At 42.6% G+C, this 27406-nt stretch overlaps 1 protein-coding gene and 1 long non-coding RNA gene across 2 annotated transcripts; one reads left to right on the top strand and one right to left on the bottom strand.

The window, feature by feature from the left end:
• The first annotated feature begins 2627 nt into the window (after positions 1-2627).
• Positions 2628-27398, top strand: LOC143687795 (uncharacterized). Its single transcript, XR_013177688.1, has 3 exons — positions 2628-2708; positions 24560-24671; positions 25700-27398. It is a non-coding gene; the product is annotated as an uncharacterized LOC143687795 (long non-coding RNA).
• On the bottom strand, positions 18718-20564 carry LOC143687793 (C-C motif chemokine 3-like). The gene is made up of 3 exons (XM_077165116.1): positions 20346-20564; positions 19567-19681; positions 18718-19129 (listed from the first exon to the last, which is right to left on the bottom strand). The coding sequence occupies exons 1-3, from the start codon at positions 20452-20454 to the stop codon at positions 19039-19041; spliced, it is 315 nt and encodes a 104-aa protein (XP_077021231.1). The 5' UTR covers positions 20455-20564; the 3' UTR covers positions 18718-19038.
• Positions 27399-27406: the final 8 nt, after the last annotated feature.

Below are 27406 nucleotides of genomic sequence, written 5' to 3'. Positions count from 1 at the left end.
GCCTGAGCACTGCTCTCAGACACCTGGCTGGCTTCTGTGGAACCACCAAGCCCTGCTCTGGTTCTTAGGGGCACCCTGAGGTTAATGATGAGAACTTGGACTGGGGGGTGACCGACGATTACAAGTGGATGGATGCGAGAGAGATTCTGGTTGAGCTGAGAGCATTTGCCAAACACTGGATGTGGGGACGGGAGAGAGGGGTTTCAAGGAAGACTTTCTGATTTCAGTGTGAGCAGCTTGGCGAACGGGAATTCTGTTTTCTGAGGGAAGCTTGGAGGAGGCACTCAACCTGTCTCTGTTGCAGATTATCATTCACAGGGCACAAAGCATTGCGCCTCAGCTCCCCTCAGGGCCCCGCACCCCAGATAGCCAAGGAGAAGGGGCTGGGAGTGAACCTCTGTTATATCCCACTTTCCAGGAACCTGTCCTGAGAAATTCATCAGTGGCTGTTTCCCACCTGGGAAAAGTATCCTTCAAAACAGATTTGTTCCCAAACTCTTCTGACCATCCTCTCCTCCGCAGGCTTGTTTCTAAGTGGGTATGACCTAATTCATTCATTCAACAAATGGCATTGGGTACCTGCTTTGTATCAGGCCCTCTCTAGGCACTGAGGATAGAGCTGTAAGCAAATATGAAAAGAACTATCCTTATGGAGCTTGCAGTCAGTGCTCCCGGGCATTGTAAAGACTTCGACTTTTCCTGAGACAGGAAGCCACTGGGGGGTCTGAGCAGGAGAATGGCACGATCTGACTTGTATTTTAAAAGTATCATTCATTGTCTGTTTTGTTCAGACTACAGATATGGTAGCTATTTCAATAATCTTGGCAAGAGACAATGGGATCTGGTGGAGAACAAGATGTGTCAGGTTGGAAAGAAAAGAGCAGAGTAGTGGAGTTTGTTCTGAACAGTTGGAAGGATGGAGTTGTCATTCACTGAGGTGGAGAAGAAGAAGGAGGAACGGACTAGAGGCAGGCATTCTGGAGCTCACTTTTGGATGAGCTACTGTTGAGAAACAATTAGACACCTTAATGGAGATGTCTTGGCTGGGAAGGTATGAACTGGGAGTTGTTGGTGTATAGAGAAGTATGAGAGCTGCATGTCCGGCTGAGGTCACCTAGGGAGTGAGTTAGAAGATGTGAGTCCTTTTTGCACCTCTGTAAAATGGGAATAAAAGAAATCATATCTACACCGGGAGTTGTGGGTGTAAATGGTGAACATATAGCACTTTGCCCAATTCTTGGCACACAGTCGTTGCTTCTTTGAGAAATTTCCTTCCTTCCTGTCCAGACAGGCTCCCCTTGCTGCTGGGCTGGGCAGTGGTGATTGGCTGTAAGATCACCAGGCGAGGTGTCCCTTTGTGTCCCTGCAGCCCACCTCCTTCCCAAGCTGTGTAGACAAGCTTGGTCCTCCAACTTCAAGTTTTCTGTGCCCAACAGCTCACTGCCCCATTTGTCCCTGTTCTCCCTTCCATCCCTCACAGAGACCCCAGCCTTCCCCATCTCCTCACCAATTTTTGTTGGCTATGGGGTTTGAGCTCCACTGGAGCTTCAATGACAGTTTAGTGCGAATGGAGGCTCAGAGAACTGGTTTTCAGATGGGACTTGCATGAGTGAGTGAGCCAGCTCGAGAGCAATGGGGACCTAAGGATTGGAATTTGGGGTGGTAGTAAGTGAAGAAATGGTCCTTGAAAGAGGGAGGGTGAGGGCATCAAAAACAGACTTTGCTAATTTCCTAATTTTGTCCCTGAGCCATCCATTGTCCCCCGCACCTCACCACTAAACTCAGGAATGCACAGAGACCTTTGAAGTATAGGATGATAGGTTCTGCACCCCCTTTCTCCACAGGCACCTAGGACTGAGACAGAGCTTCGCCACGTTGGAGTTGGGGTGCATGCGCCGGGCCACACCAAGGTCCCCCAGTGCTTCCTCTGGTCCGTGCCCCGTAAAGAGCGTCCCTGAGGGCAGAGCGGAGCCCCCCACCTCCTTCCCCTTTCTCCCTCACACCCCACAGAGTTACAGAGCAGCCTTCTGGGGGCAGGCAGGAGATGGGAACGGTCGGACGTCTAAGGCCACTGCCCCACCAGGCGCAGGGATAAGGGCCAAGAGAGCGACTGAAGAGGCCGCAGGACCTCAGTGATGCTGGGGAAAGCGGCTTCTGCGGGGAGCAGGAGGAGTCGCTCCGGGTACCATCTACCCTAGGTCTTGAGGGGGGCAGAGATGTGGGGAGTAGACAGAGCTGCAGCCCCTGGCATGGACCAGGAGCCGGTGAGGTGGGCTGGGTGTGCTCACATGGCCGTCCACATGCCCTAAGGCCGTGAGTGAGGGGCCACCTGTTTCCCACACTCTGATTCTTGTTCAAGATTCGAACTTTGGCCCCACCACCGCACTATTTAAATGAGTTGATATTGGCAAAATTCTTGGAATGGTGCCTGACACCTAGCAAATGTCACAGATGTGTTTGTATTTTCTTTCCTTTTAATCTCTCTCTCTCTTTTTTAAAAGTATTACAGACGTGTTTGTAAAAGGAAAGAAAGAAAACCAGCCGGCCTGTGAGAGGGCCAACTTAAACCACCAGGTTTCCTCTGAAGCAGTTTTATTTCAGCAGCCACGTGTCTGCAAAGGGCAGACAGACGCCGGCTCGGGGCCAGCAGCTTCCGCAGCCCGCAGCGGACGGAGCGTCGCGGGAGAGCTCCAGGCCAGAGCCCGACGGTCAGCGGGGAGGAGGGCACCGCGAAGCGCGGTCGGGAGAGGCCCCCCGGGCCCGGGGCCGGGAGGTGGGGGCCGAGGGGGGAGGCTGGCGTGCCCCCAGCGTGAGGTCTCCGGGTGCTCCCACTTCCCTCCACCCGCCCCCACGTCCCCCCTGCGGCGGCACCGACACCGACACCGCGCCCCCTTCTGGTGAGGAAGCTGCGGAGCAGGAAGGGGAGGGAGGTGAGGCTGAGGGGTCTGCCCGCTGGGAGGGAGCCCGCCCACCACCTGACCCTCTTCCCGACACGGAACTCCTCCCCATCCTCTCGCTGCTGGCAGCTCCTTGCAGGGAGACCTCGGTCTACTCCCCATGCCCACCGCCGGTACCTGTTGTTCCCCAGGGAGTCAGAGAAGGTGCCGTCAGACCCCCACCTCCTGCTTCCCCCCACCCCACTCCCCCCTGACCCTTCCCTGTCTGACCTCTCCTTCTCTCAGACCCGCTCCAGGCCTGAGATGTGATTCTGTGGTCATAATGTTTCCAAATTTCTGACAGAGATGCGTCTTGGGGATTTGGGAATAAGAAATCGGAATTCCTGGGTATTCTCAAAATCCTACATTATTCTGTATTTCCCATAACAATTTACTTTCATGTTTTAAAAATAATAATGAGTGAACATAAACAGTGACTCGTTTTTCTGTGATGGGGTTGTACTAAAATTTTTAGAGGTTTCCTATTAAAAAATAACAAATGTGTGGTTTATTATGTGACAAGTTATATTTACTATATATTTATATTTCAATAGCATCTAAGATGTTCTTTATCAGATATAGACATTTGATAATAAAAACATTAAAATAATGGAACATTAACGCAAGCCAGGTGCCAAATGAAAATCATTTTTTAAATTGAAGGGCAATACTATACCTATTTAATATTTAAAAGTTACTCTAGAATGAAATTTGAACATAGAAAAAGCATTCATTGTCTTATTTGTAGCATAGATCTTGGTTTCATAACAATTATTCCATATTTCCAATTATTATGAAATTCAAATTATTTCATAACAATTATAACAATTATTCCAGAAATAAAGCTTTTTTTTTTCATTTTGTGTGGCTGTTGGTGGAATTGCTGAGTGTGTGCGTGTGTGCACGGTGGGTTGAATTATGTACCCCAATTTAGACACATTCTTGGTCTCCATCTGCATTTCTGTGGGTGTGCACAGAATTGGGATTCTTCGGAATTAAGACTGGCATCCTCACATATTTGCGATATGAGAGCTGAACTATGATTTCAAAGAAAAGTAGAAGGCAGAGAATGACCCAAGGTTTCACATTTGGCCTCTTCCTTGAAGCTGGCGATGGGGAGACCCAGAGAGCCAGGGCCTCCTGGCAGGCTCGGCCCCCTTTTCTGCCCCCCCCCCCCCCTGCCCCCTGGGAGTCCGCTTCGCCTCCTGGGTGTGAGCTCGGCCTCAGGCGTGGCCCATGAATGAGCTCAGAGGCCTGGATGACTGTTTCCGGCCCACCAGGAACGGGATGATGGGATCCTGTGGTGTTGTCTTTCCCCAGTGCAAGGCCCGGGCTCAGGCTTGATGGGGGCTGCAGGCAGGGGAGCTGGGCCCTGAGGGGCTCCTGGGCTGCTGGGCCTCCCCAGCTAGTACTAAAATCCTCTGAGCCGAGCTGCAGCCTCTCTGCCTCTTGCTGCAGGCCAGGGGCGCCATGAGATCCTGCCATCTGTACTGGGTTGAATAGTGTCCCTCTAAAATCCATGTCCACCCAGACGCTCAGACCGTGACCTTATTTGGGAGTAGGGTCCTCACAGGTATAATTAGTTAATATGTGGTCAGACTGGATTAGGGTGGACCCTAAAATCCAATGCCTGGTGAAGGCCAGTGAAGACACAGAGACACAGAGGCGAGAGACACCCCGAGGGGAGATGTTCCTGTGAGGATGGAGGCAGACACTGGAGCGATGCAGTGAAAACCGAGGAACCCCAAGGTTCACCTGCAAAACCACAAGCTCAAAAGAGACAAAGAAGGATCCTCTCCTAGAGCCTTCAGACAGAGCATGGCGCTGTGACACTGCGATTTCAGATTTTAGCCTCCAGAATGGTGAGAAAATCAATTTCTGTTGTTTTCGGCCACCGGGTTGTGTTAGCGGGATTTGGCAGCCCCAGGAAGCTAGGGCGGCAACCAAGGAACACAGGATCTGCTAGGCCAGGACTGTCTTGGGAATGAATTCCTCTAGGTTGAGTACAGGGAGTCAGAGATAGGGCAACGAGGCTGTGCCGGCCCAGTTTGGGCTGGTGCAGAGCCCGGGGGCAGCACCCTGTGGACAACTCCTGGTGGGGACATCATTGGCAGTACGGAGAGAGGAAGGTGCCCCAGGAACACAGTTCCACAGAATGCAATTGTACATTGCCACCCTCCAATTGTGTGGAACAGAGTCCCTGCACAGGGACCACACAGGTTTGGTGACTGGGAGGTGACCAACTGTCCTGGTGTGCCTGGGTGGTGCAGCTTCCAGCTTCACAGGGAAAGTCTCAGGCAACTGAAATGCGTTGGCCACCCTACTGGGAGGTTGGGTAATCAGGGCTGCCCCACCTCCACCAAACCCAGAGTAAACCCCAGTGTTTTATTTTTATTTTATTATTATTATTATTATTTTTAGGGAAGGAAGGAGGGAAGAATAAAAGAGAGAAGGAGAGAAAGAAAAAGAGAGGAAAAGAGAAGGGAGAGAGGAGGGAGAGTAAAAGGGGGTGGGGAGGGTGATGTGGGCAGGAGAGCACCACGTTCCCCACCTATCCTCAAAATCTTCATCCAGATCATACTAGAATAAAACGTCACAGAAAGTTGCATTGACTTTCTGTCTTGGAGCTGATCTCTTCTAGGCCTATTATTCAGAGCAACTCAATCGACTAGTCTGAGCCTTGACATTGTCATCTTTTCCAGAGTCACAACATCGAGATTATACAGTATCTATTGCTTTGTGTCTGGCTTATCTCATGCATGTTGTCATATCTCTTAGGACCTCATTTTGTCTTATCACTGCATAATATACCATTATACTTATATACCACATTTGGTTTATCCACTCGTCTGTTGATGGGCACTGGGATTGTTTCCATCTTTTAGCAATTGAGAATAGTGCCGCTATGAACTCGGGTGTGCAGATGTCTGTTCATATCACTTCTTTCAGCTCTTCTGGGTGTATACTAAGTATTGGTATTGCTGGGTCATAGGGTAATCAATGTTTAGTCTTTAAAGGAACCACCAAACTGTCTTCCATAGTGGCTATACCCTAATACATTCCCACCAGCAGTGCATAAGTGTCCCAGTTTCTCCACCTCCTCTCCAGTATTAGTTTCCTGTTTGTTTACTGGCAGCCATTCTTACAGGTGTAAGATAGCTCATTGTAGTTTTAATTTGCATTTCCCTTATGGCTAAAGAAAATGAGCAACTCTTTATGTATTTTTTAGCCATCTGTATTTGCTCTTCAGAAAAAAAATGTCTATTCATATCTTTTGCCCATTTTTAATTGGGTTGTTTGTTCTTTTGTTATTGAGTTGTATAATTTCTTTATGGACATGGGATATCAAACATTTATCTGAGGTTTGGTTTCTAAATATTTTTTCCCATTAAGTTGGCTGCTTCTTCGCCTTTTTGACAAAATACTTTGAGGTGCAGAAGCTTTGATTCTTTTAAATTTTTTCACAATCACATAGTTATATTGTAAAAGCTATAGTTGTGCAATCATCTTCAAGAATCAAGGCTACGTGGAACACAGTTCAACAGTTTCAGGTACTTCCCTCCAGCCACTCCAAAACATCATAAACTAAAAAGGGATATCTATACAACGCATAAGAATAACCTCCAGGATAACCTCTCAACTCTGTTTGAAATCTCTCAGCCACTGAGACTTTATTTTGTCTCATTTCTCCCTTCCCCCTTTTGGTCAAGAAGGCTTTCTCAATCCCTAGATGCCAGGCCCTGCTCATCCTAGGATTTCCGTCCCATGTTGACAAGGAGATTTATACCCCTGGGAGTTATGTTTCACATAGGAGGGAGGGCAGTGAGTTCACCTGCTGAGTTGGCTTAGAGAGAGAGGCCACATCTGAGCAATAAAAGAGGTTCTCTGGGGGTAATTAGGCCTAATTTTAAGTAGGCTTAGCTTATCCTTTGCAGGAAAAGGAGCAAACCCCAAGATTGAGGTTTTGGCCTATTGATTTGGCTGTCTTCACTGCTTATGAGAATATCAAAAATTCTACAAATGGAGAAGTTGTATATTTCCTCCTTTCGCCCCAGTCCCCCAAGGGACTACTTCTTTATTCATTGCCCAAATTCCTCTGGAATATATTGGGGCATCTCACTAACCTGGACAAACCATACAAAATCTCATGCCCTATTCAAGATTCCATGTACTTATGGCATTCAAGTAAATGGACCATAGAAGTTAAGTTAGGAAATGCACTACCAAAAATACAAATTTTTTTTAAGTTAACAGAACTTCCTTTAGTGTTTTTTGTAGGGCAGGTCTTTTGTTGTCAGATTCTCTCAGCCTTCGTTTGTCAGTGAAGATTTTAATCTCTCCCTCAATTTTGAAGGACAGCTTAGCAGGATATAAAATTATTGGCTGGAAACCATTCTTGTGCAGAATCTTTAATATATCATACCACTTTTTTCTAGTGTCCGTGGTGGCTACTGAGAAGTCTGAGGTCAGTCTATAAGTGGCAAATAATTTTCCTTGCTGCTTTCATGACTTTTTGTTTCTCTTTGGTATTTGACATTCTGATCAGTTTGTATCTTGGAGTAGGCTTGTTTGGATTTATTTTATTTTGGGTTCATTGGACTTCTCTGATTTGCATATTTATATCTTTTGTAAGAGTGGGGAAGTTTTCTCCCCTTATCTCTTTAACTAGACTTCCTGTCCCTTTACTCTTTTCTTCTCTTGGGACACCACTAAATCTTATATTTGTGCACACTGAGTCATCTATTTTTTCCCTGAAATCTAGTACCGTTTTTCCATCTTTCTTGCCATTTGTCCTGTTATGTGTTCAAGCTCAATTGTCCTAACTTCTAATTCACTTATTCTTTCTTCTGCCTTTTCAAATCTGTTGTTGTGTGTCTCTAGTATACTTTGAATTTGGTCTACAGTAATCTTTCCTCTCTATAAGACCTGCCATTTTTCTATTTATTCTGTCAAATTCTTTATGCCTTTCCAGTCTTTTAAATATATTTTATGTTGCTATGAATACCATTGATTAGGTGTTCCATATTCTGTGTCCCCTCTAATGAGCTAATTTAATTTATTTAGCTCATTTGACTGGGCCCTATCTGCAAAGTCCTAACGAGCTTTATAATTTTCTGTTGCACACAGGGCATCTAACTGTCTTAATAAGGTTATTTTGTGAGTTGATTTCCTTCAAACATCTTGGGTTTTGTATTTAGATTTGCAATGAAAGTCCCCTTTTGGACTTGGTTTGTTAGTCCTTCCTCCCAAAACCAGGTCCCAGATCTCATGTGGGGACTGCAATTTTCCTTAAATCTCTATTAAAAGCTAGGCTTTAGGCAATTTGTCAGACCGCACTTTCCACTTTCTCCCAGCAGATGGAGCTCTTGAGCCGCCTGTCCCGATCAGGCCCAACTGACCCTGGCTACAGGTATCAGCTAAATTAATTAGAAATGCCATGTAATTCCAGCCAGGGCCCCCTGCTGCGTACCCGACGGTTCCGGTGGCCCCAAGCTCTCATGTGGGACGATCTTAGGTTGCGGGACTGGGTATTTCAACATCCCCTGCCTACATCCAATCGGGAAATTGCTGGCAGCTGGTCGTGGCACACAGTTGGTCCAGTTGTCAGACCAGCGGCGCTCTGCGAACTAAACCCCGTGCCCGCTGCAGCCTGTCTCAGGGGCGGGAAGCGGACAATGCGCTCTGGCTAACTGAGCTCTGTATACAAGGAAAGCAAGTCCGTTAGCTTTCAAGTTCCTCCTGGGAACTCCGGGTTTGCGGAACCGTTTGGGAAAATCTGCCTAGCCAGCTGCTGGGGTCGCAATCGAGGCGGACCTCACCCACCCTACTTTTTCCATTCCAATGTCTCCGCCTTTTAATTCAGGGTCTCCTAGAAAACCCTCTCTCTTCATTCACCCTGGAACTGCCGTCCCAGTCGTTTTTCAGTCCTTTTTCTTGTTGCACGGAGCTGCGATAAATGCAGCCTCTCCTTTTCTGCCACCTTGTCGGAAATCCAGCACCTGTACTTTTTATTAGTTTTATATAATGAAGTTATGGGTAAAGTGTGTTTGAAAAAAAAAATTCCCATGCTCTCCCCGCCCCCCCTTAAATAATTTGAAAACTGCTGTTCTGATGGAAAGAGCAGAAACTTTTAATCCATTCATTGGCATCGTTTATAGTTTTGGAATCCATCCCTTACCAGAAGCTCTGAGAACTTTTGAGTGATTTAATTAAGCTTTTCAAATTTCCTATGGTGACCGAGAGGAATACGTAATCAATGCTTTACATGAGTGAACTCTTTCTTGTGTGTTTCTATTAAGACTTTCCTCCTGGCTAGTGTATTCATTCATTCAGCAGAGGCTTACTGAGCATCTGCCAAGTCCCCGGCACTTTCCAGCCCTGGGGACACAGAGGCAGACAAGGACTGCAGTGGGGAAGTCAGACAAACAAGGTAGTAGGAGATAGAGTGAAAAGCTTTGAAGAGGGTGAGGACGTGTAGTGTGACCAGGCAAAGGCTGGGAACCCCTGAGGATTCCCGGAAGCCGGTACCAAAACTTTACAGGCTTTGGAGGAAAAGAATCACCCTGCTGATGTCTTGATTTTGAACTTCTAGCCTCAAAATCACCTCATGTCAGAGCTTGGAGCCTTTCTGGGGGAAGAACTGCCCCTACTTCGCCTGCAGCTTTCCTCTGTGGACCTCATATACCTGCCTTGAATGTTTCCTTCCCACGAGTATATTTAGGGATACATGTTCTATAGTGCGACCCTGTACCACTACCCACAGCCTCTGAGTCTTCTCACCCTTTATTAGATGCTCAGAATAATTCTGGGAGGTCACATGAAGACTTATGTGTTTCACCTGGCTGTACTGTGAATGGCTTATGCCATTGTCGTGAAGGAATGCACTGTGGATAGCCCGCTAATCTGAGGGGAAAGAGAAAGAAGTGGACCAGTGCTGCCCCAGTGAGGCAGTCTGTTCTGCCGTGTGGATCGATCCCAGGCAACCCTCAGATAGATGCGAAATAAATGCTTACTGTCACCGTTGTGACTAGTTTGGAACATTCTCTTTCATGGGTCCCAGAAGGCCTGTACCTAGAAGAATAGAGAATAAACTATAATACAAGCACGTTATTTGGCTGGAGAGTGAATGATACTTATATAGTTACATTAATCTGATTTCTTTGTTGGTTATTAGCTTTCATAGTCAGCCTATGGAGTCAGCTGGGAAAAAGTCACAGCAGCAAGACAAAATATATGTGCCAGCAATGCTGTATGAAATAATATCTGATGAGGAAGGGGAGAGAAAACATGCAAATAAAAACCACAAGATTCCATTAGCCTAGATTTGAATCCAGATGCCTGAGTTTTCTTTGTCTTTTGTGGAGTTCCCTGCATGGCCTGCACTTCCATTTGCTTCAGTGGGTGAATTTTCTTGGGTGCTCTGGTTGAGTAGAGATTGACTACTTACTGAAATCCTCTGCCTGTCCTAGTCAGCGTTAATTATGAGCCATGATGTGTCTTAGCATGCAATAAATCATTAACTGGTAGCCCACGAAAGTGGACTCTTTTGTATTATATGATATAAAATGTCACCAAATGTTCTGCCATTGAAGCAGCTCTGGATTTCAGAAACAACCTAAAGCTTTTTCATTGGTAACTTGAAAGGTAGGTGGGTGAGAGATATAGCATTGATTATAACCTTGATCAAAAACATGTCAGTTTAAAACCAAAAATGGCTTAACCCCAAAACAGCAAATTGAAAGCGTAATGGATGAAGTTCTCCCTAATAGAGAGTATCTTTATCCTGCAATCATAAAACATTTGTCTTTCCCCAAAACCAATTGGGGAAATGAAATTTGAGTGTTTAATATTTAATATTCTAGAAATGTAATATATTTTAAAATTTGTTCCTTACAAGTTATTTCAACCAGAGAAATCTCATGCTGTGTTTAATGTACATGGAGTCACTAGCAATTACACATGGAAACCTAATTTGTTTTCATTTGATAATTCAATTATCTAATCAAAGGTTAGTATTTTCTGTGACTATTTTACAGATATTTCCTTCTGAAGAACAATGGAGAATATCATCTTGGTGTAAATATAACTTAAAAAAACTAGGTGTATTTATTTATCCCAATTAATATAAACTTGGGAACATGGTTTCTTAGCACATTTATTCCTGGCTATTGCAAGTTGTACACAGCATATACAAATTGTATGGAAAAAGTATAGAGTTAGTAAAGATTCTGTACTGATCATTGATTTTCAAAGCAGTATAGTTTGGGTTTTGAAACCAACACATTAGGGGGATTAAAAAAAATGGACTCAGGGAAAACCAAAATTTCTTTCCTTTAACGTTGCAGAACTTTAAAGATATGCTTCCAAATGTGAATTAGTGTATACAGAATTTCCCCTAAATGGGTAAAACAATGGTCATTCATTATCAGCTCTGCAAAGTGGAAAATCGTATCATACAAATCAGAGTAGTTCCCGAATGAACACCAGCAAAAAGTGCAGGTGGGACCCAGCGGATGACCCACTTCTCACAGTGTGGAGAGCCAGGAGCAAAAGAGACAGGAAACACAACTCTGATGTCTCCACAAAGCACACACTAGCACCTTACCAATGACGTACAGACTAAGCGCCTACTCTCCTAGCTCTTGAAACGTCACTCAGTACTTCAGGATATCACAGCAATTGCTGTTTAACCATATTCTATGGGGGGTATGGAAGGGACTAGGCAGATTTGAGGTCAGCTATGCCAGGGAGCCCAAGCAGCAATTAGGGAAGCCAGCCATTGTCATGTGTATGGAACAGAAGTAGAGAAAAAGATGAAAACCATTAATGTTTCTTTATATGTATATATGAATACAAGTACTTAGTAGGGAAAGGTATAAAATAAAAAGTAAAATTTCTCCCACAATCATTCCAATTACCAGGAGATTTTCTGCTGAATCTCTAGAGGAAAAAGTGCATTTATCTCTATGCGTTAAAAATGAAATGTTTTGCTTATAAAAATGATATTTGCACCATGTATTTTGCTAATAATTGTTTATTGCTATCTTAGATTTTTTTTCAGTGCGCTCACTATGGCTGACAAAGCTTCATTAAATATCTTTATGTATGAATGTTGGTGTGTGAATGCATTGACATGCATATTGCATATTTTAGCTCTATCCATCATCCATCTATCTATCTATCTATCTATCTATCTATCTATCTATCTATCTATCTATCTATCTATCTATCTATTTATCTATCTATCTATCTATCTCTCCATCAGTCTGGATCAGTGCATGTTAGGGATAAATCTCTGCTGTTGAACTAATAAAAGTGTATGCATACTGGGCGGGCTACTGTGGCTCAGCAGGCAGAGTTCTCACCTGCCAGAGACCCAGGTTCGATTCCCGGTGCCTGCCCATGCAAAAAAAAAAAAAAAAAAAAAAGTGTATGTGCGTTTTAAATTAACACATATTTTGACAAATCACCTTCCAAAGACTCAGTAATAACTGCCCTCAAACCAGAAAGTTATGAGACTACCTAATTCCCTACTAGTTCTCTAGCACAATTTAATTATGATCAATGTGATGGGTAAAAAAAATACCACTTCTTTATTTTGTTTTTGAATTCCTTTCATTAGGAGTGTGGTTGCTCATATTTTCCTAAATGTGAAGTTTCTGATTTCCTTTGTTTAAAATAATTTCATATCTATTGGAATTGTTCTTCCTCTTATTATTTATTTGTTCATTTTCATTATGGTTTTAAATGAATTCTAAGTTTCTACTTTTTTTTTTTTTTTAATTTAAGCAGAAAATAAACCAAGGTGATGTGGTAAAGAGGGCCTGAGGGCTGGGTGGGGTTGTATAATAAGATGATCAGGGGACCGATTCAGAGGGGAGGACTTTCCTGCTTATTAAGGAGCCCGACTTGTACAGCTCTGGGAAAAGTGTGTGCTGGCCGGGGGGAACAGCAAGTGCAAAGATATTGAGGTGGGAATGGCTTAGTGTATTTGAGGAACAGACAGAAGAGCAGGTGACCGGAGAGGAGCGGTAAGGGTGAGGATGGCCCTAGATGCGCTCCACGGTCCAGTCCCTCTGGGTCTGGTCACTCGACAGCTGGCTCTCCATTTCGCTGCCATCTCGTGCGCATGGACACTGCCGTCACGGACAAAGCGAGCCAGAGTGGCTTCCGCTCCTGTGGGGCCCTGGGGAGCTGTATCCTGGAGAGCAGGCCGTCTTGGTGGGTGGTTTCCATGTGAATGTGTGTCAGGTTTTTTTTTAAGGGAAATCAGGGAAGAAAGCCATAGATTCTCCCTCTTGGACATGGAATGGATGGACAGGGTCTGTGCTTTCCACTTTCTCCCAACAAATCAAGAGCATAAACATGGAACAGTGTTTTTTCCTATTCTTCATAAGTTCAGAAACAGAGAGAGAGAGAGATTGGTGGATACCTTCCACTGGTTGCTTTCTCCTCCCTGCAGACTGTAGGGCAGAGAAAGATCAGGTGGAGTGGGGTGTGGGGGGCCATGTGGGTAGGAGCCCTGGAAGAGGTGAGATTGTATATTGCTTTGGGTCTCTATGTCAGCTGCTAGGCTCCTGGAGCTGAGTTATGGATGACATTGAGTCATCTCCCTTCTCTGCTTCAGTAAGCAACATTCACCCCCTTTACAGGGCTTCAACCTAGTTTGGCTGACTCAACTTCCCCTATTCAAAGGAGGAGGGCTAGAGCAGGAGTAGGGGGACTTGCCCAGGTTTAGACTCAAGCGTTTTTGTTGGGTTTGTTGTTGCACATTAGTGAATACAACAATAGGTCCAAATTAGACTGTACATTAGTTTCCTGAATTTTCTTGTTCTCTGGATGATCTCAGGATAATTTTTCTAAACATTGAAAACCAGATCCTTTGTCCATAGCTCTCTCTAGGACACCCTTTCCCAGATGTCCATTGTTGCCAGAGAAGGAAGTGGGGATCAACCTGTCCTGATGCTCTGTTACTGTACCCGTACTGACTTACGCTGGCCACCACTTCCTTTTAAAAGTGTCAACAAAGGGTTTCTTAAGAAAAATTACATAGATATTAGATCTGGCCCAGAATAGAAGTGACTGATCCTCCAAGGTCATGGAATCCATCTCCTTTGACCCCTGTTTTGTAAAAAACTAGTTGCTGTTTGCTTGCCTTTAGCACGCCATCATCTCTCTTCTTCCTGAGAATCCACAAAGATCAGCATTCTTTTATTGCAAAGCTTTTTGTAATGCTTCTAAAATTTATCCATGTTGTATTTATCAATTGGTTTCTTTTTGTTGCTGAGTAGTGTTAGAGCATATGAATGCACACCCAGTTTTGCTATAATGCTTATTTTGAAAACATGAATTTCTTCCCATGAGATTCATGTGTTAGCAAACAAATTGAGCATTACATAAATTCCACCATTTACTTATGTGCAGTTTCATCCTTGAGAAAGACTAGGTGAATAAGCCATATCAGAAGACACAAAATACACATGTGCCCATACCTCGAACACCTACGAGCTATCTCAGTTCACTGAATGTGTTATGAACCACTCCCGTTCACAGCTGGAGTTCCAATTTTTGGTCTGATAGCATCCCATTGAGCTATCTTTTCCCCAGTTCTCTACTGCAAACTAGCTGGACTTGAGTAGTCTGTATCTTCATTAACCCTATAATTCTCCTTCTAATTAATTGCCTTTCACAAATGATGTCCACTGCTCTTCAGAGTGCTCTTAGGTTTGAACTTCTCCATGCTATTGAAAATGAACTCAATTCCTTAAAGAGGAAGCAAAATTTATGAGCCTGGACTCCAGAACTGGAAGTGGTGTCAGTTGAAAGCTTCTGTCTGAGTGTCACCCAACTCTAGGAGATGAGTGCTTGATGGAGTGTATAGTAATGCGAGATCCTCTCGACTTGCCTCTCCTGGCACAGAACCACTGTCTCATGAGTTTAAGCAAAAGTGACAGGGGCTCCAGAGGTCTCAGCATGTTCTACTCAAGGTAGACCTCCATTCCACAAGTGGAACTCTGCAGAAGGGAGTCCCCACCTCTCAACTGCCCTTACCTAGGACTTCACCTTGGCAACAGGTAGCTGGGAGCAGGATGAGAAATGCTGAAGTCCTTCTCCTGAGAAGAATGCCCTCTAACTGGGTGCTGAGGGGAAGGAGAGCCCCATGTTCTTGGCTGCAGAAGTCTGGAGTGAAGTCTCCATATTGTTGAGCTGGGAGAGGGTGTGGGAGGAACCACCCATAGAGCTTTGCTTTTCTCACTGAATTTTCATAGTTGTTCTTTAGTAGGTGCTTCTTCGTTTGCTGTTTGCCTTTTGGACCATTTCCAGAGGCATTAGCTATTTATTTATTTTTTAAAAAATAATTTTCATGAATTTGTTTGCAGAGTAGGTCAGCAGAATTCAGGCTGTTATACCAGAAATTGTTCTCCACTTGCAGCTACTTTTAAGATAATCTGTTTTTACCCACTTCTATGTACTTGTAAGGTTTTGTTTTTCTTTGATGTAATGTAGTTTCCAACCACATGTCTAGGTGTGGATTTCTTTTCACTTATCTTTCTTGGTGTTTTGGGGCTTATTGAACCTTTGAATTGATGTCTTTCATGGTTTTTTTAAAAAAATTAGCCATTATCTCTTCAGACTCATTTGCTATCTCTTTCTTTCTCTTCTCTCATTTTGGGATTCCAACTAATCAGATGCATGCTCTCTTATCCTCTCTTTTGTATTTTCCATCCTTCTGTTTCTCCTTATTTCATTTTGGCCTCTCTTCACTTTCTCAATGTTTCTTCAGTTTTTAATCTGCTCTTTTTTATTTCAGTTATTGCATTTTTAAGTTCCGGAATTTCTTTTCCGAATAGCAAACGATTTTTATTAGGGTTTCTAGTTCCCTGCCCCTAAATTCCAAGCATTCATTGCACTAGCAATCTGGGATCATGTTAAAAATTTATGAACGGGCTTCTGTCCATTCAAGGCTGGTTCCCTTCTAATTTACTTTTATTCTAAGCTGCTAGCCCAAAGCAGAGGATGGTATCTTGAGGTCCATACGCTTATGCAACTCTGTACTTTCATTTTCCGCTAGTTGAGGCTGTCAAAGTTTCAGCTCACTCTCTCAGCCTGCTCTTCCGGTTTGCAATTATCCCTGGTCTAGAAGAAACCTAGAATGCCAGTGTATTAGTTTGCTAAAGCTGTTGGAATGAAATGGAATGGCTTCTAAAAATGGAATTTATTAAATTGCAAGTTACAATTTTAAGGCCATGAAAATGTCCCAATTAAGGCACTAATAAGAGATCACCTTCAATCAAGAAAGGCTAATGCCTTCCACAACACCTCTGGCAGCTGGGAGGGCACCTGGCTGGCATCTGCTGGTCCCTTGCTCCTGGGCTCTTGCTTTCAGCCTGTTTCCTCTGGGGGTTCCTCACTTGTCTTCTCCAGGGCTGGCTTTTATCTCTTGGCTTCCCTTGGCTCTCTCTAGGTTCTGTCTTGCTTAACATCTCATGGGAAGGCACATGTTGATGTCTGCTCGGCCCTGCATCTCCAAATGGCTGGATCTTGTGTTGCCACCATCTCTTCTGAAGTTTCTCCAGAATGGTTCCTCTTTTAAAGAACTCCGGTATACTAATCAAGACACACCTTAAATGGGTGAAGTCACAGCTCCATCTAATCAAAAGGTCACACCCGCAACTGAGTGGATTATATCTCCATGGAAACAATCTAATCAAAGAGTTCTACTCTAAACAATACTGAATGAGAATTAAGAAAACATGGCTTTTCTGGGGTACATCATTTCAAACCAGCACAGCTAGGTTCAAATTATGGATTTTTGTCCTATCTGAGATCTCAAACCTACAATTCCTTGCTAATTTTTAGCTTTTAGATGCTTTTATGAAGGTGTTTAAAAAAGCGTTTAGTCTGCTTTTTTAGTTGTTTTCAATTTTGTCCAAATTACTTGATCTGCCATTACCAGAGGCAACAATTGTATTTTCTTTCTTTCACTCTGGTAATTGTAATGTAATGTAATTGTAATGTAATGTAATATAATATAATACAACATAATTACATCCTGGTTATTATATACCAAACTGCCCGATTACCTGCCATTTTCATTCCCAAAGTTACCTTATCCAGTGTTACCTTCAGCACCAAGTGGATGAAATAGATTTTCCTTTCTGTTAGTGGTACAGAGGATTATGGGGGAAAGAGAACATTTAGCTACTTCTTTTTTTTTATGCGCTGTATGGTGGGGTCACATTTCATTATTTTTCCATATGTGTATTCCGTTACTGCAGCACCATTTGTTGAATTTGTGTTTTTTGGGAAGTGCATGGGCCAGGAATCGAATCCGGGTCTCCCTCATGACAGGTGAGAATTTTACCTCTGAACTACCCTTGCACCCCCATTTAATTTCTTTTGAGTGTAAAATGCTTGTTTAACCCCTAATTATTTAGTATGGGTTTTCCTGTTCCTCACTGATTCGTTGTTTATATGTGAAGGTTATGACTCCTCAGTTGATTCTCTGCATGACAAATATCTTTTTCCAAAATTGGGAAGCAGGTGGAGGTGTTCTGGACTCCTTACTTACGTAGCACTTTTCTGGGGTTAAAACCCCATCGATAAACGTTGTTTCTCCCTTTTTCTCAAGCATTAGACAATGTTATTGCCCTCTGTCTTCCTGAAAATTTTTGAATTATAATGCAAGATTTTGAGAGGACATTCCCTGTTGCAAACATTCTAAAAAGATAATCCAAGAGTTGGTGGCAGATATATCCTCCAAGCTGAATAGTCCCTGGAGATGGCCATATACCCAACTTTGACCCCTCAATCCCTCAGTCTACAAGCAAAAATTGGGAGTGTGGGAAGGAGAGATAATTGCCCCAACAGAAACTATTGTCAATCCTCTACCCAATTAAGTCAACAGAAGGTATTTATCTTGGAAAAAGAATTATGTGTAATAATTTGTCTGCAAGAAGGGAAGCATTTCTACTGAATCTCAAGTTGGGACTTCTCTTCGGGGAGCAGACATGGCGCTATGCCTACAGCCTTTGAGACACTGGAAATGGCTGGGTAGAGAGACTGTCGCACAGACTGGATATGAAGAAACAAGGTTCCTTTGCATCCAGTGATGCACTAGCAGGTAGTGTGGGTACCCTTGCCTCATTCAAGAGAATGCTCTTTGCTTACCCAGAGGTTCTTTCTTTTCGGGAAACTGTGCATTCCTGGTCAGTCTTTGCCAGGTTAAGCTGGATCATATTGAAAGACACATTTCTAGTGGTTGATTAAGAGGACAGGACCTGCTCTGGCCACTATTGGTGTGGCTTCAGACAAGTTTCTTAACCTTGCTGAAACTCTGTTTCCTCATATGTCAAATGGAGCTAACAAGAGTATATACAATCCAGTGGTGCTTTGAAGGTTAGTCAATGAATGCAAAGCTGTTGGCACAGACTCAGTAAGTTCTCAAAAGAAAGTTGGTCTTTATACTTGAGAAAGCTTAATTTGAAAATGCATAAAGATGCACGACAGAATGCCTTGCTTTGGTATTCATTTAAGTGTGGCTGTTTCTGGTACATCCACATTTTTTTTTTTTAATACTTTGCTTCTTTGTCAGCTTACAAGGAATGTATTATTAACCTAAATAAAATGCCTTGTGTCATTGCAATGACATTCATCTTCTTTCTCTTGTCTTTCCTTCCTACTCAGGTGCCACTAATCCTCTCCTATTCTTGTTCCAAACCAATGAGCCTGATTTGTCAGGAGAACAAAAACAAAATAATAGCCAGAAGTCCAAGGTTTACTAAAAAATAGTATCTTTATTATTCTGACATTTTTTTTTTAACAGTAAAGGGCTCAGAAAAACTCAATAAGCATTTGTTGATACATTTGGCCCAATATCTACCTAGAAAGAGGAGTAGAATCAATCAATATCATCCTGAATATGAGCTAACCACTGTGTGATTGACTAGGAAGGGAACTGGAAATAAGAGGGTGTCACACAATTCATCAGGGAAAACGTCCAAGGAAGGATCACGGGAGATGTGAGGTTGCAGGAACATGCCCCTGTTTAAGCCCCTGTTCCCTGATCCACCCAAAGCTCTGGCTTGTTCCTCTGGATCACTCAAGCATGCTGATCCAGGTCTCTGATGCATTCCTGGACCCAAGCATCGCTGGGATTGACACAGATCTGCCGGTTCTTTTTGGTGAGAAAGCTATGGAAGACAGAAATGTTACATAGAGGCATTGATAAGAGCACCCTTTACAAACAGTTCCTTCATCTCTGCCTCAGCCCAGGGTAGCTCGGGACTGCTCCACTTCATAAAGAATCATTCCCCAAATCCCAGGGGTCCCCAGAACTTCTCTGGTGATTTATGGAGATTGCCTTTTTTCTGCTGTCTCTTCCTCTCCTCTCTTCCCCTTACTTTTGGACAAGTCCTTCTTCATGCCCCCAACTCATATCAGGAGAAATCCTAGTGGCCTCTCTCTGTGCCCTGTACCCATGATAGTCTTCCGGAGAGATGGGCCTTCCCAGGATAGCTCCTTGTCCACCAGTCGGTGCACTTGTGAGCTGCTCCACCCTGACTCTTGTAGGTATTCTCTCCTCATCACGTTCTTTCTCTCTCCAGAGTTGGGCAGGAGTGATACTTACATGATACCGGGTTTGGAGCATGTGCTGCTGGTCCTAAAATAGGCAATCACGCTTTTGCAGGGTATCGGCTGGGAGATAAGTGAGAGGCAGCAGATGGATGGGGTATGAACCCTGTCTGTGAGGGAACAAGGACAACAGGAGTTATTGCTTAGAACAAGTAAGGCAGAGAGGGTCAGGAAGAAGTGGGGAGAGACAGCATAGCTGTGCTGAGGGTTGGAAGAAAAGGAAGCTGGAAATAATGTGGCTTTTTTTTCTCCCATTAGTTTTCCTAGCCTTGTCTTTTGCTTTGTCTCTTCATTTTGGTCTTGTTCTTATTCTACAGGAGACCGAGCTCTCTTGATAGTCTGCTCCCTTCTCCTAACTCTCTTTTTTCTATTCATTAAATTATAAGATAGATGAGTGAAAGTAGGGACAGATCTTATAAGTCACCCAAAGTGTGGCACTCTTGAGAATCTTGGAGGTAGGTCTAAAACTTACCACACTAATGGAAACTAAATAGTCTTAGAGTATACCTTCTGTTAGTAACCCTGTAGGTTGGACTTCAGTGATCTCATCTAATAATAGGATAAAACATCTGCAGCCCAGAGCAAAAGACCCCTTTTAAAAAAGAATCTTCTGGAAGAAAATGACCTTGTCATTTTGAATCCCCATTGGAAAGTCTCTACTTCCACATGGCGGGAGTGGGGAGTGGATCTCAGGTCAAAGTACTTGGAAGATGTGGTAGGACTTCTGGCCTGAGTGGGGAACAGCTGTTAAAGGAAAACAGACAATAGACTCACCTTGCCCAGAGTAGGAGCCTGGAGAGCAGAGGGCTGTGGTGCAGAGGAGGAAAAAAAGGAGAGCTGTGAGGACCTTCATGGTGCTGGACAGGCAGAAGGATGTGGGCATGTCCGAGACAGGGCTTGGGAACCTACGAATGCTGGCCTCTCTCTGGGGTCTGAGCTGCCTCCTCTCTTTTTATAGCAGCCCTGGGCTATGGGAACACGGAAATTGGAGTTGCCTAGGTAAGGAACTGTAAGCATACTGGTGTCATGTGAGTTACACAGCCTTGGGTTGCCTCTGGTTACTAGGAGGGTTTGGATACACACATGGATGGCTCATTTGCTGACTTGATTGGGTGCTTATGAGGAACTTGTTCCTCCTGATGGGTGACCAGGAGTTAAAATCCTGCTTAGCTGTTTCCTCCTCAGATGACAAATCTCTCCGAATTGAGTAGTCCCAGCTCCCTTCCATAGAGAATGTCCCGATAGATGCCCACGGTTATTCTGACAGTACAAATGTGACCTGTGCAGTGATACCACTGGGTCTCCAACAGCCTAAGCCCAACTTAACCATCCTCTTGATAGACAGAAGAGAATGGAGAAGTCTAGAGGTACAAGAATGATAAAAGTCGGGTTAACTTTGTAGTAATTGCTCCATTTATCAAATAGTCAATGATTTGGGCCCTGAATAAGAGTCCACAGCCTTAAAATATCCATAGTCTTTGAACCAAAAATTGCACTTCTCAGAATCTATCCTATGGAAATGAACCCACAAAAGGAGAAAGTTTTGAGGAAATGCTGTTTGGCACAGCTTATTTAGAGTCAAATAATTGATACCAAATTGCATACAATACAATGTTGAAATGATAAACTAAATCCACTGACTGACCATTAACCAGTCTCTTCTATAAATATAATGACATGCAAATACTTGATTTAGTATTAAAAATTAACAAACAAGACAGAAAATTCACATGTAATTTTTGTTACTCTTTTATAGACTTTATTTTTACAGCAGCTTTAGGTTTGCAGAAAAATTACACAAAAAGTATGGAGTTCTCATATTATCTTACCACCCCCACCTATTATTAACATCTTGAATTAGTATGGTACATCTGTTATATTCAATGAACCAAAATTGATACATTATTGGTAACTAAAGTCCATAGTTTACATTAGGGTTGGCTTTTTATATATGTAGTTCTATGGGTTTTGACAAATATATAATGTCATATATCTACATTAAAATATTAAATACACTGTATAGCACATATTCATCCCTTATCTCTACCCCACCACCCCAACCCATGGCAACAACTGATCTTTCACTGTCTCTATAATTTTACTTTTCCCATAATGTCATATAGTTGGAATCATACAGTATGTAGCCTTTTCAGACTGGCTATTTAAGAATCTGTAGTTAAGTTTCCTCTATTTTTTTCGTCGCTTGGTAGCGCATTTCTTTTTATCATTTGTTTATCCATTCACCCATGGAGAGGCATCTCAAGTGCCTCCAGTTTTGGCAATCATGAATAAAACGGCTATAAACATTCATATGAATTTTTTTTCCTTTGTGGACATAAGTTTTCAACTCCTTTGGGTAAAAACTTAGGTGTGTCATTGCTAGATTATATGGTAAATCTATGTTTAGCTTTGTAAGAAATCGCCAAATTATACCATTTTGTAGTCCCACCAGCAATGAGTGAGAGCTCTTTTTGCACCACATCCTTGTCAGCATTTGGTGTTGTTAGTGTTTTGAATTTTAGATATTCTAATTGTTGTGTAGTAATACATCATTGTTGTTTTAATGTGCAAGTCCCTAGTTATATATGATGCCGAGTGTCTTTTCATATACTTATTTGCCATCTATATATCTTCTTCGGTGAGGTATCTGTTCAGCTCTTTTGCCCGTATTTAAATTTGGTTGTTTGTTTTCTTATTGAGTTGTGCCAGTTTGAAACTGTTGTGTACCCCAGAAAAGCCATGTTCTTTAATCCTCATTCAATATTGCTGGGTGGGATTTTTTTTATTGTTCCCATGGAGATGTGACCCACCCAATTGTGGGTGGGACCTTTTGATTAGGTGGTTTCCATGGAGATGTGCCTCCACCCATTCAAGGTGGGGATGCTTATTGGAGCTCTTTAAAAGGGAACCATTTTGGAAAAAGCTTTAGAGCTGATACAGAAAGACCTTTGGAGATGCAGAAGGAAAACATCACCAGGGAATCTTTATGAAATGAGAAGCCAGGAGAGAAAGCTAGCAGATGTCGCCATGTGCCTTTCCAGCTGACAGAGGTGCTCTGGACAGCACCATCCTTTTTGGAATAAAGGTAACTTATTGTTGGTGCCTTCATTTGGATGTTTCCATGACCTTAGAACTGTAAACTTGCAACTTAATAAATTCCCTTTTTAAAAGCCATTCTGTTTCTGGTGTATTGCCTTTGGGTAGCTTTAACAAACTAAACATGAGTTTTAAATGTTCTTTCAGGATTTTGGATTCATGCTGTTTTTCAGATTCGTGTTTTACAAATATTTTCTCACAGTTTGCGTGTTGTCTTTTCATTCTCTTAACAGTGCCCTTCACAGAGCAGAAATTTTAATTTTAATGAAGCCCAACTGACCAATTTTATGGATAGTGCTCTGGGGATTGTATCTAAGAAGTCATTGCTAAACCCAAGGTCACCTAAATTTTCTCCTGTTTTTTCCTAAAACTTTTATAGTTCTGCGTTTTACATTTAGGTCTTTTGAGTTGATGTTTGTGAAAAGTATAAACATCACAGTTGACTTTTTTTGGTGGAAATTAACAAGCTGATTCTAAAATTCATAAGGAAATGCAAAAACCTAGAATAGCCAAAACAACCTTGCAAAAGCAGAACCAAGTTGGAGGGCTATTGCTACCTTATTTAAAGACATTATAAAATTACAGTAATCAAGACAGTGTTGAGATAGTCACATGGATCAATGGGACAGAACTAAAGGTCTAGATGTAGACCAACACATGTATGGGCATTTGGTTTTCAACAAAAGGGGAGTCATTTCAATAAAAGATTTTAGAAATTGTATTGCCAAATGCAAAAAAAAAATGAATCTAGATCCACACTTCACTCTATACACAAAAATGATCTCAAAATGGAACATAGACCTAAATATAAAAGCTGAACCTATGTATCTCCTAGAAGAAAACATAGGAGGAAACACTTGTGAGCTTTGTTTGGGAAAATATTTCTTAGGCACCAAATCATGGTCTATAAATTAAAAAAGAATTGATAAAACTAATTTTACCAAAGTTAAAAATGTTCACTGTTTATAAGACCCTGTTAAGAGAATGAAAGGACAATTTGTGAACAGGGAGAAAATGTATGGAAATCACGTATCTGTTAAAGGACTCAAATTTGCAATGGACCTGAAGAGACATAAGAGAAGCAACTGGCAGTGGGCAGTCTGCCCTGACATTGAGAGTATCATGAGCCTCAGCAAATCTTCTGAGAGAGCCAGTGTTTTAGTTTGCTGGCTGCTGGAATGCAATCTACCAGAAACAGAATGGTTTTTAAAAAGGGGAATTTAATAAGCTGCAAGTTTGCAGTTCTAAAGCTGTAAAAATGTGCCAATTAAAGCAAAGCTATAGAAATGTCCAACCTGAGGCATCCAGGGAAAAGCTACGTAGGTTCAAGAAGACTGATGACATTCAGGATTTCTCTCTCAACTGGAAAGCACATGGTGAACATGGCGACGTCTGCTAGCTTTCTCTCCAGTCTTCCTGTTTCATGAAGCAACCCCAGGGTGTTTTTCTTCTTTATCTCCAAAGGTCTTTGGCTGCATGGTCTTTCATGGTTCTTGTGGCACTCTTGCTCTCCAAAGTGCTTCCACTTTTAAAGGATTCCTGTAAGCTAAACAAGACCCACGTGGAACGAGTGGAGATATGTCTCCCTCCAATCAAATCTGAATACCTACAATTGGGTCTGTCACATCTCTGTGGGCACAATCTAATTAAGTTTCCAACATACAGTACTGAATAGGGTTTAAAAGAAAAGGTTGCTCTTACAAGATTGGATCAGGATTAAAATATGGCTCTTCTAGGGTGCATAATCCTTTCGAGGCAGCACAGCCAGCAAGATATGAATGCCCAAGGCTGCTGAGTGGGGTACAAGGAGAAGCCACAGAAAGTCAGACATTTCTTCTTAACCTTGAATTTTTGTTTTTAATGTCTGCTTATGTCTTATTTTCAATCTCTAGCTCCCTCCTCAAGGAATATAGCTAGTGGAACCATTGGCCCTTTCTTGTTCCATCTGTTTTTGGGGAATTTCATAGGTCTTCAAAGACATTCTCCAGCAAGAGACCATCTCCCGTAAGTTACCTAAAGGACAGGCACCTGGGGAGAAAGGAAGTGAACCTGCTGTTTGGCTCACCCTGGCTTTTGCATCTTATTAATAACAGGTCTCAATTTCCAAAATAAAATGGGTTCTACTCTACACCCCACCCCACCCCCACTTTCAGATACAGAGACTGGGATAGATAAAACTCCTTTGCAAACAGCCCCAAACATTTTGAAACCATCTACGAAGTTCTTTGCTTTTACTTAGGGAATCTCAAGTCATAAGACTTAAGTGATGTGGTTTAGACATCTATCCAGAGTGTTGAGAAACGGCTTCAGAAGGAAGAAAAGACGAGGGTTGAGAGAGTCTCGTGGAAAGAGGAGACCTGGGAGCAGTGAGCAGAGGGCTGGGCTGAGGAGTTGGTTGACGGGGCAGCCATGGAAACCTCTACAATACTGGGCTGGCAGAGCAGAGTGGGCAAAGCCAAGGTGGTGCTGGGCACCTGCTGCAGCCTGCATCCTTCTGGGGTCCAAGCCATGCCCATGTCCCTTCACAACTCACTGTAGATCATGACAAACTGGAGGCTGGGAATGACCAGAGGGGTTAGGTACAATGCTGTCATGCTGTGAGCGTGCCAAGTTTTCTGGGGTCCCACAGAGGTTCAGGGTATACAAAAATAGCCCAATTGCTCACTTATTGTGGCTGATTGTGGAAATAATCTCCACCGTGAGAGGAGGTGGGATATTAGTGTTGGAGCTATAGGTTCATGGAGAGATCTACAGATAAATGAATCTTCCCGTAGAGCAGAATTTCTAATGCTTTAGAAGCATATAGAGTATATGCTGATGCCATGTCCTCCTGAACCGCACAAGTCACGCTTAAACCACACCCTGGGTGAAACAGACCATGACGTCATGTTAACAGGGTGCTTTTAAGGAAATGATTAACCAGGGAGGGGGAAGTCAGTGGTTGGTGTTTCTGAGGGGTCAAATTTAGCTGGCTTCTTCCACTAAGAACAGATCTATCTATGAATTACACCACCCTCTTTTTCCTCCCACAGAGCAGAAATTTCTAGTGTTCTTCATGGGTGCACAGATGTGACATTTATGATGATGCCACAGAATGCGAAGTATCCCAAACCATGTTTAACCCAGATCCAGATGGACAGAATGGCATTGGGGAAGCTTGGACTACTGGCATGACAAGAGTAATGAGGTCAGCCTTTCATTCAGCAAACATTCACAGGTTCCTACAATCACCGTTTCATTCAGCAAACACTCACAGGTGCCTACAATAGGCCATCGCTGGGTTTGACCCTGGGAACAGACACAAACCCACATCAGATATTGCGTGCCTATATAGATCAGCAGCATTAAGTGTTTTGGCTATTTAACCCAGAAAGTCAACAGGTAAGAAACTATCCTGTGGGAATAACCTCATCTATGGAAAAAGTTCTATGCATAAGACTGTCTTAAAGTTTATAACAATTAAACACTGGAACCAATCCAAATGTACTACAATAATGAATGATAATATTAATACACTAGGGGTGATAGATGCAAAAATCAGGCAGTTCTTAAACATATTGGAATGATTTGGTGAAGTCTTATAATGTTAAGTGTACAAACATATAGAAAAATATGTATAAGAATACAAAATTACATTTATATTATGATTATAATAGTGCCTTCACTCCAACACATATACAGTAAAAAAAAAAAAGAAAGAAAAAGAAAGGAAACAAACAAATGAAACTGTCATAAGCTTAGAGAAACCTGCATTTGAAAGAAATAAATTAAAATGTTAAAAGTGATTAGGTTTGGTAATAGAACTTTTTCTGTCTTCAAGGAGAGAAATTTTACTCAGATTATGCCTCTGAATTCATGTATGCCACAATAGGATAGAAAGAATGTAGAGGAAAACCCCTACTTCCTTACCTGCGTTTGCTTTGCTGCTTCCACAGCTTCTTGATACTAAATCAATTTTTATTCGTTTCTGTATTTTACACATTTGAAAAATTAGCCTTTATACTTTTGGGTTGTAAACTACAGTTCATATTATAAATCATGTAAAAAGCCAATTTGAATTAAAAATATTAGCTCCATTGCTCTTTCCCTCCCTCCTGTGAAACTCCCTACTTGTATCTGGGGACGAAATCCTGTGAAGATGTAATGCCTGAGTGGCAGCAGGCACCTTATGACCATAAGGAAACAAGTCCAGAGATGAAAAGCCAACAAAATGATGACGGGAAAGTGAGCTGTTTAAGAAGCCTGACTACATCACTGAGTTGAAACACCAACTGTGGGCATGTCCATTTCTGAACTTCAGGATAAGGAAACAGTAAATGTTCAGTGGTTAAATTCTGTCATTGGGGAAATGGGATCTGTGAGGAATGAGGACTTCCTTTTTTAAAATTTCTTTTCCTTCTCATTTTTTAAGGGCTAATGGTGATTATAAGAGATGACTATACCATAATTCATTTCATTGTTGGCCATCTTTTAATTGTTACAAATAAGTAGAGATGAATGTTTTTGTGCATATAACTTTCTTCATCTTTTTTTGTCTATATTTATAGAACTGATTCTGGCAGACAGCTTTGCTGTTTAAGGATAAGAAATTTTATGGTTCTGCATCATTTTAGCCCTCATATTTAGGTTCCTCACCTGGCCTAACCCAAGGATAGTGCAAATGTGTGATGAATGAGCTGGTGTCTAAAAGGCCAGCCTCAATCTTGTCCCCCGGTAGCCGAGGCTCCACTAATCTATGC

Source organism: Tamandua tetradactyla, chromosome 6, assembly GCF_023851605.1.
Source record: "Tamandua tetradactyla isolate mTamTet1 chromosome 6, mTamTet1.pri, whole genome shotgun sequence".
Lineage (NCBI taxonomy): Eukaryota > Metazoa > Chordata > Mammalia > Pilosa > Myrmecophagidae > Tamandua > Tamandua tetradactyla.
The sequence above is the reverse complement of the archived record's forward strand: the minus strand, read 5'-3'. Positions and strand labels throughout refer to the sequence as shown.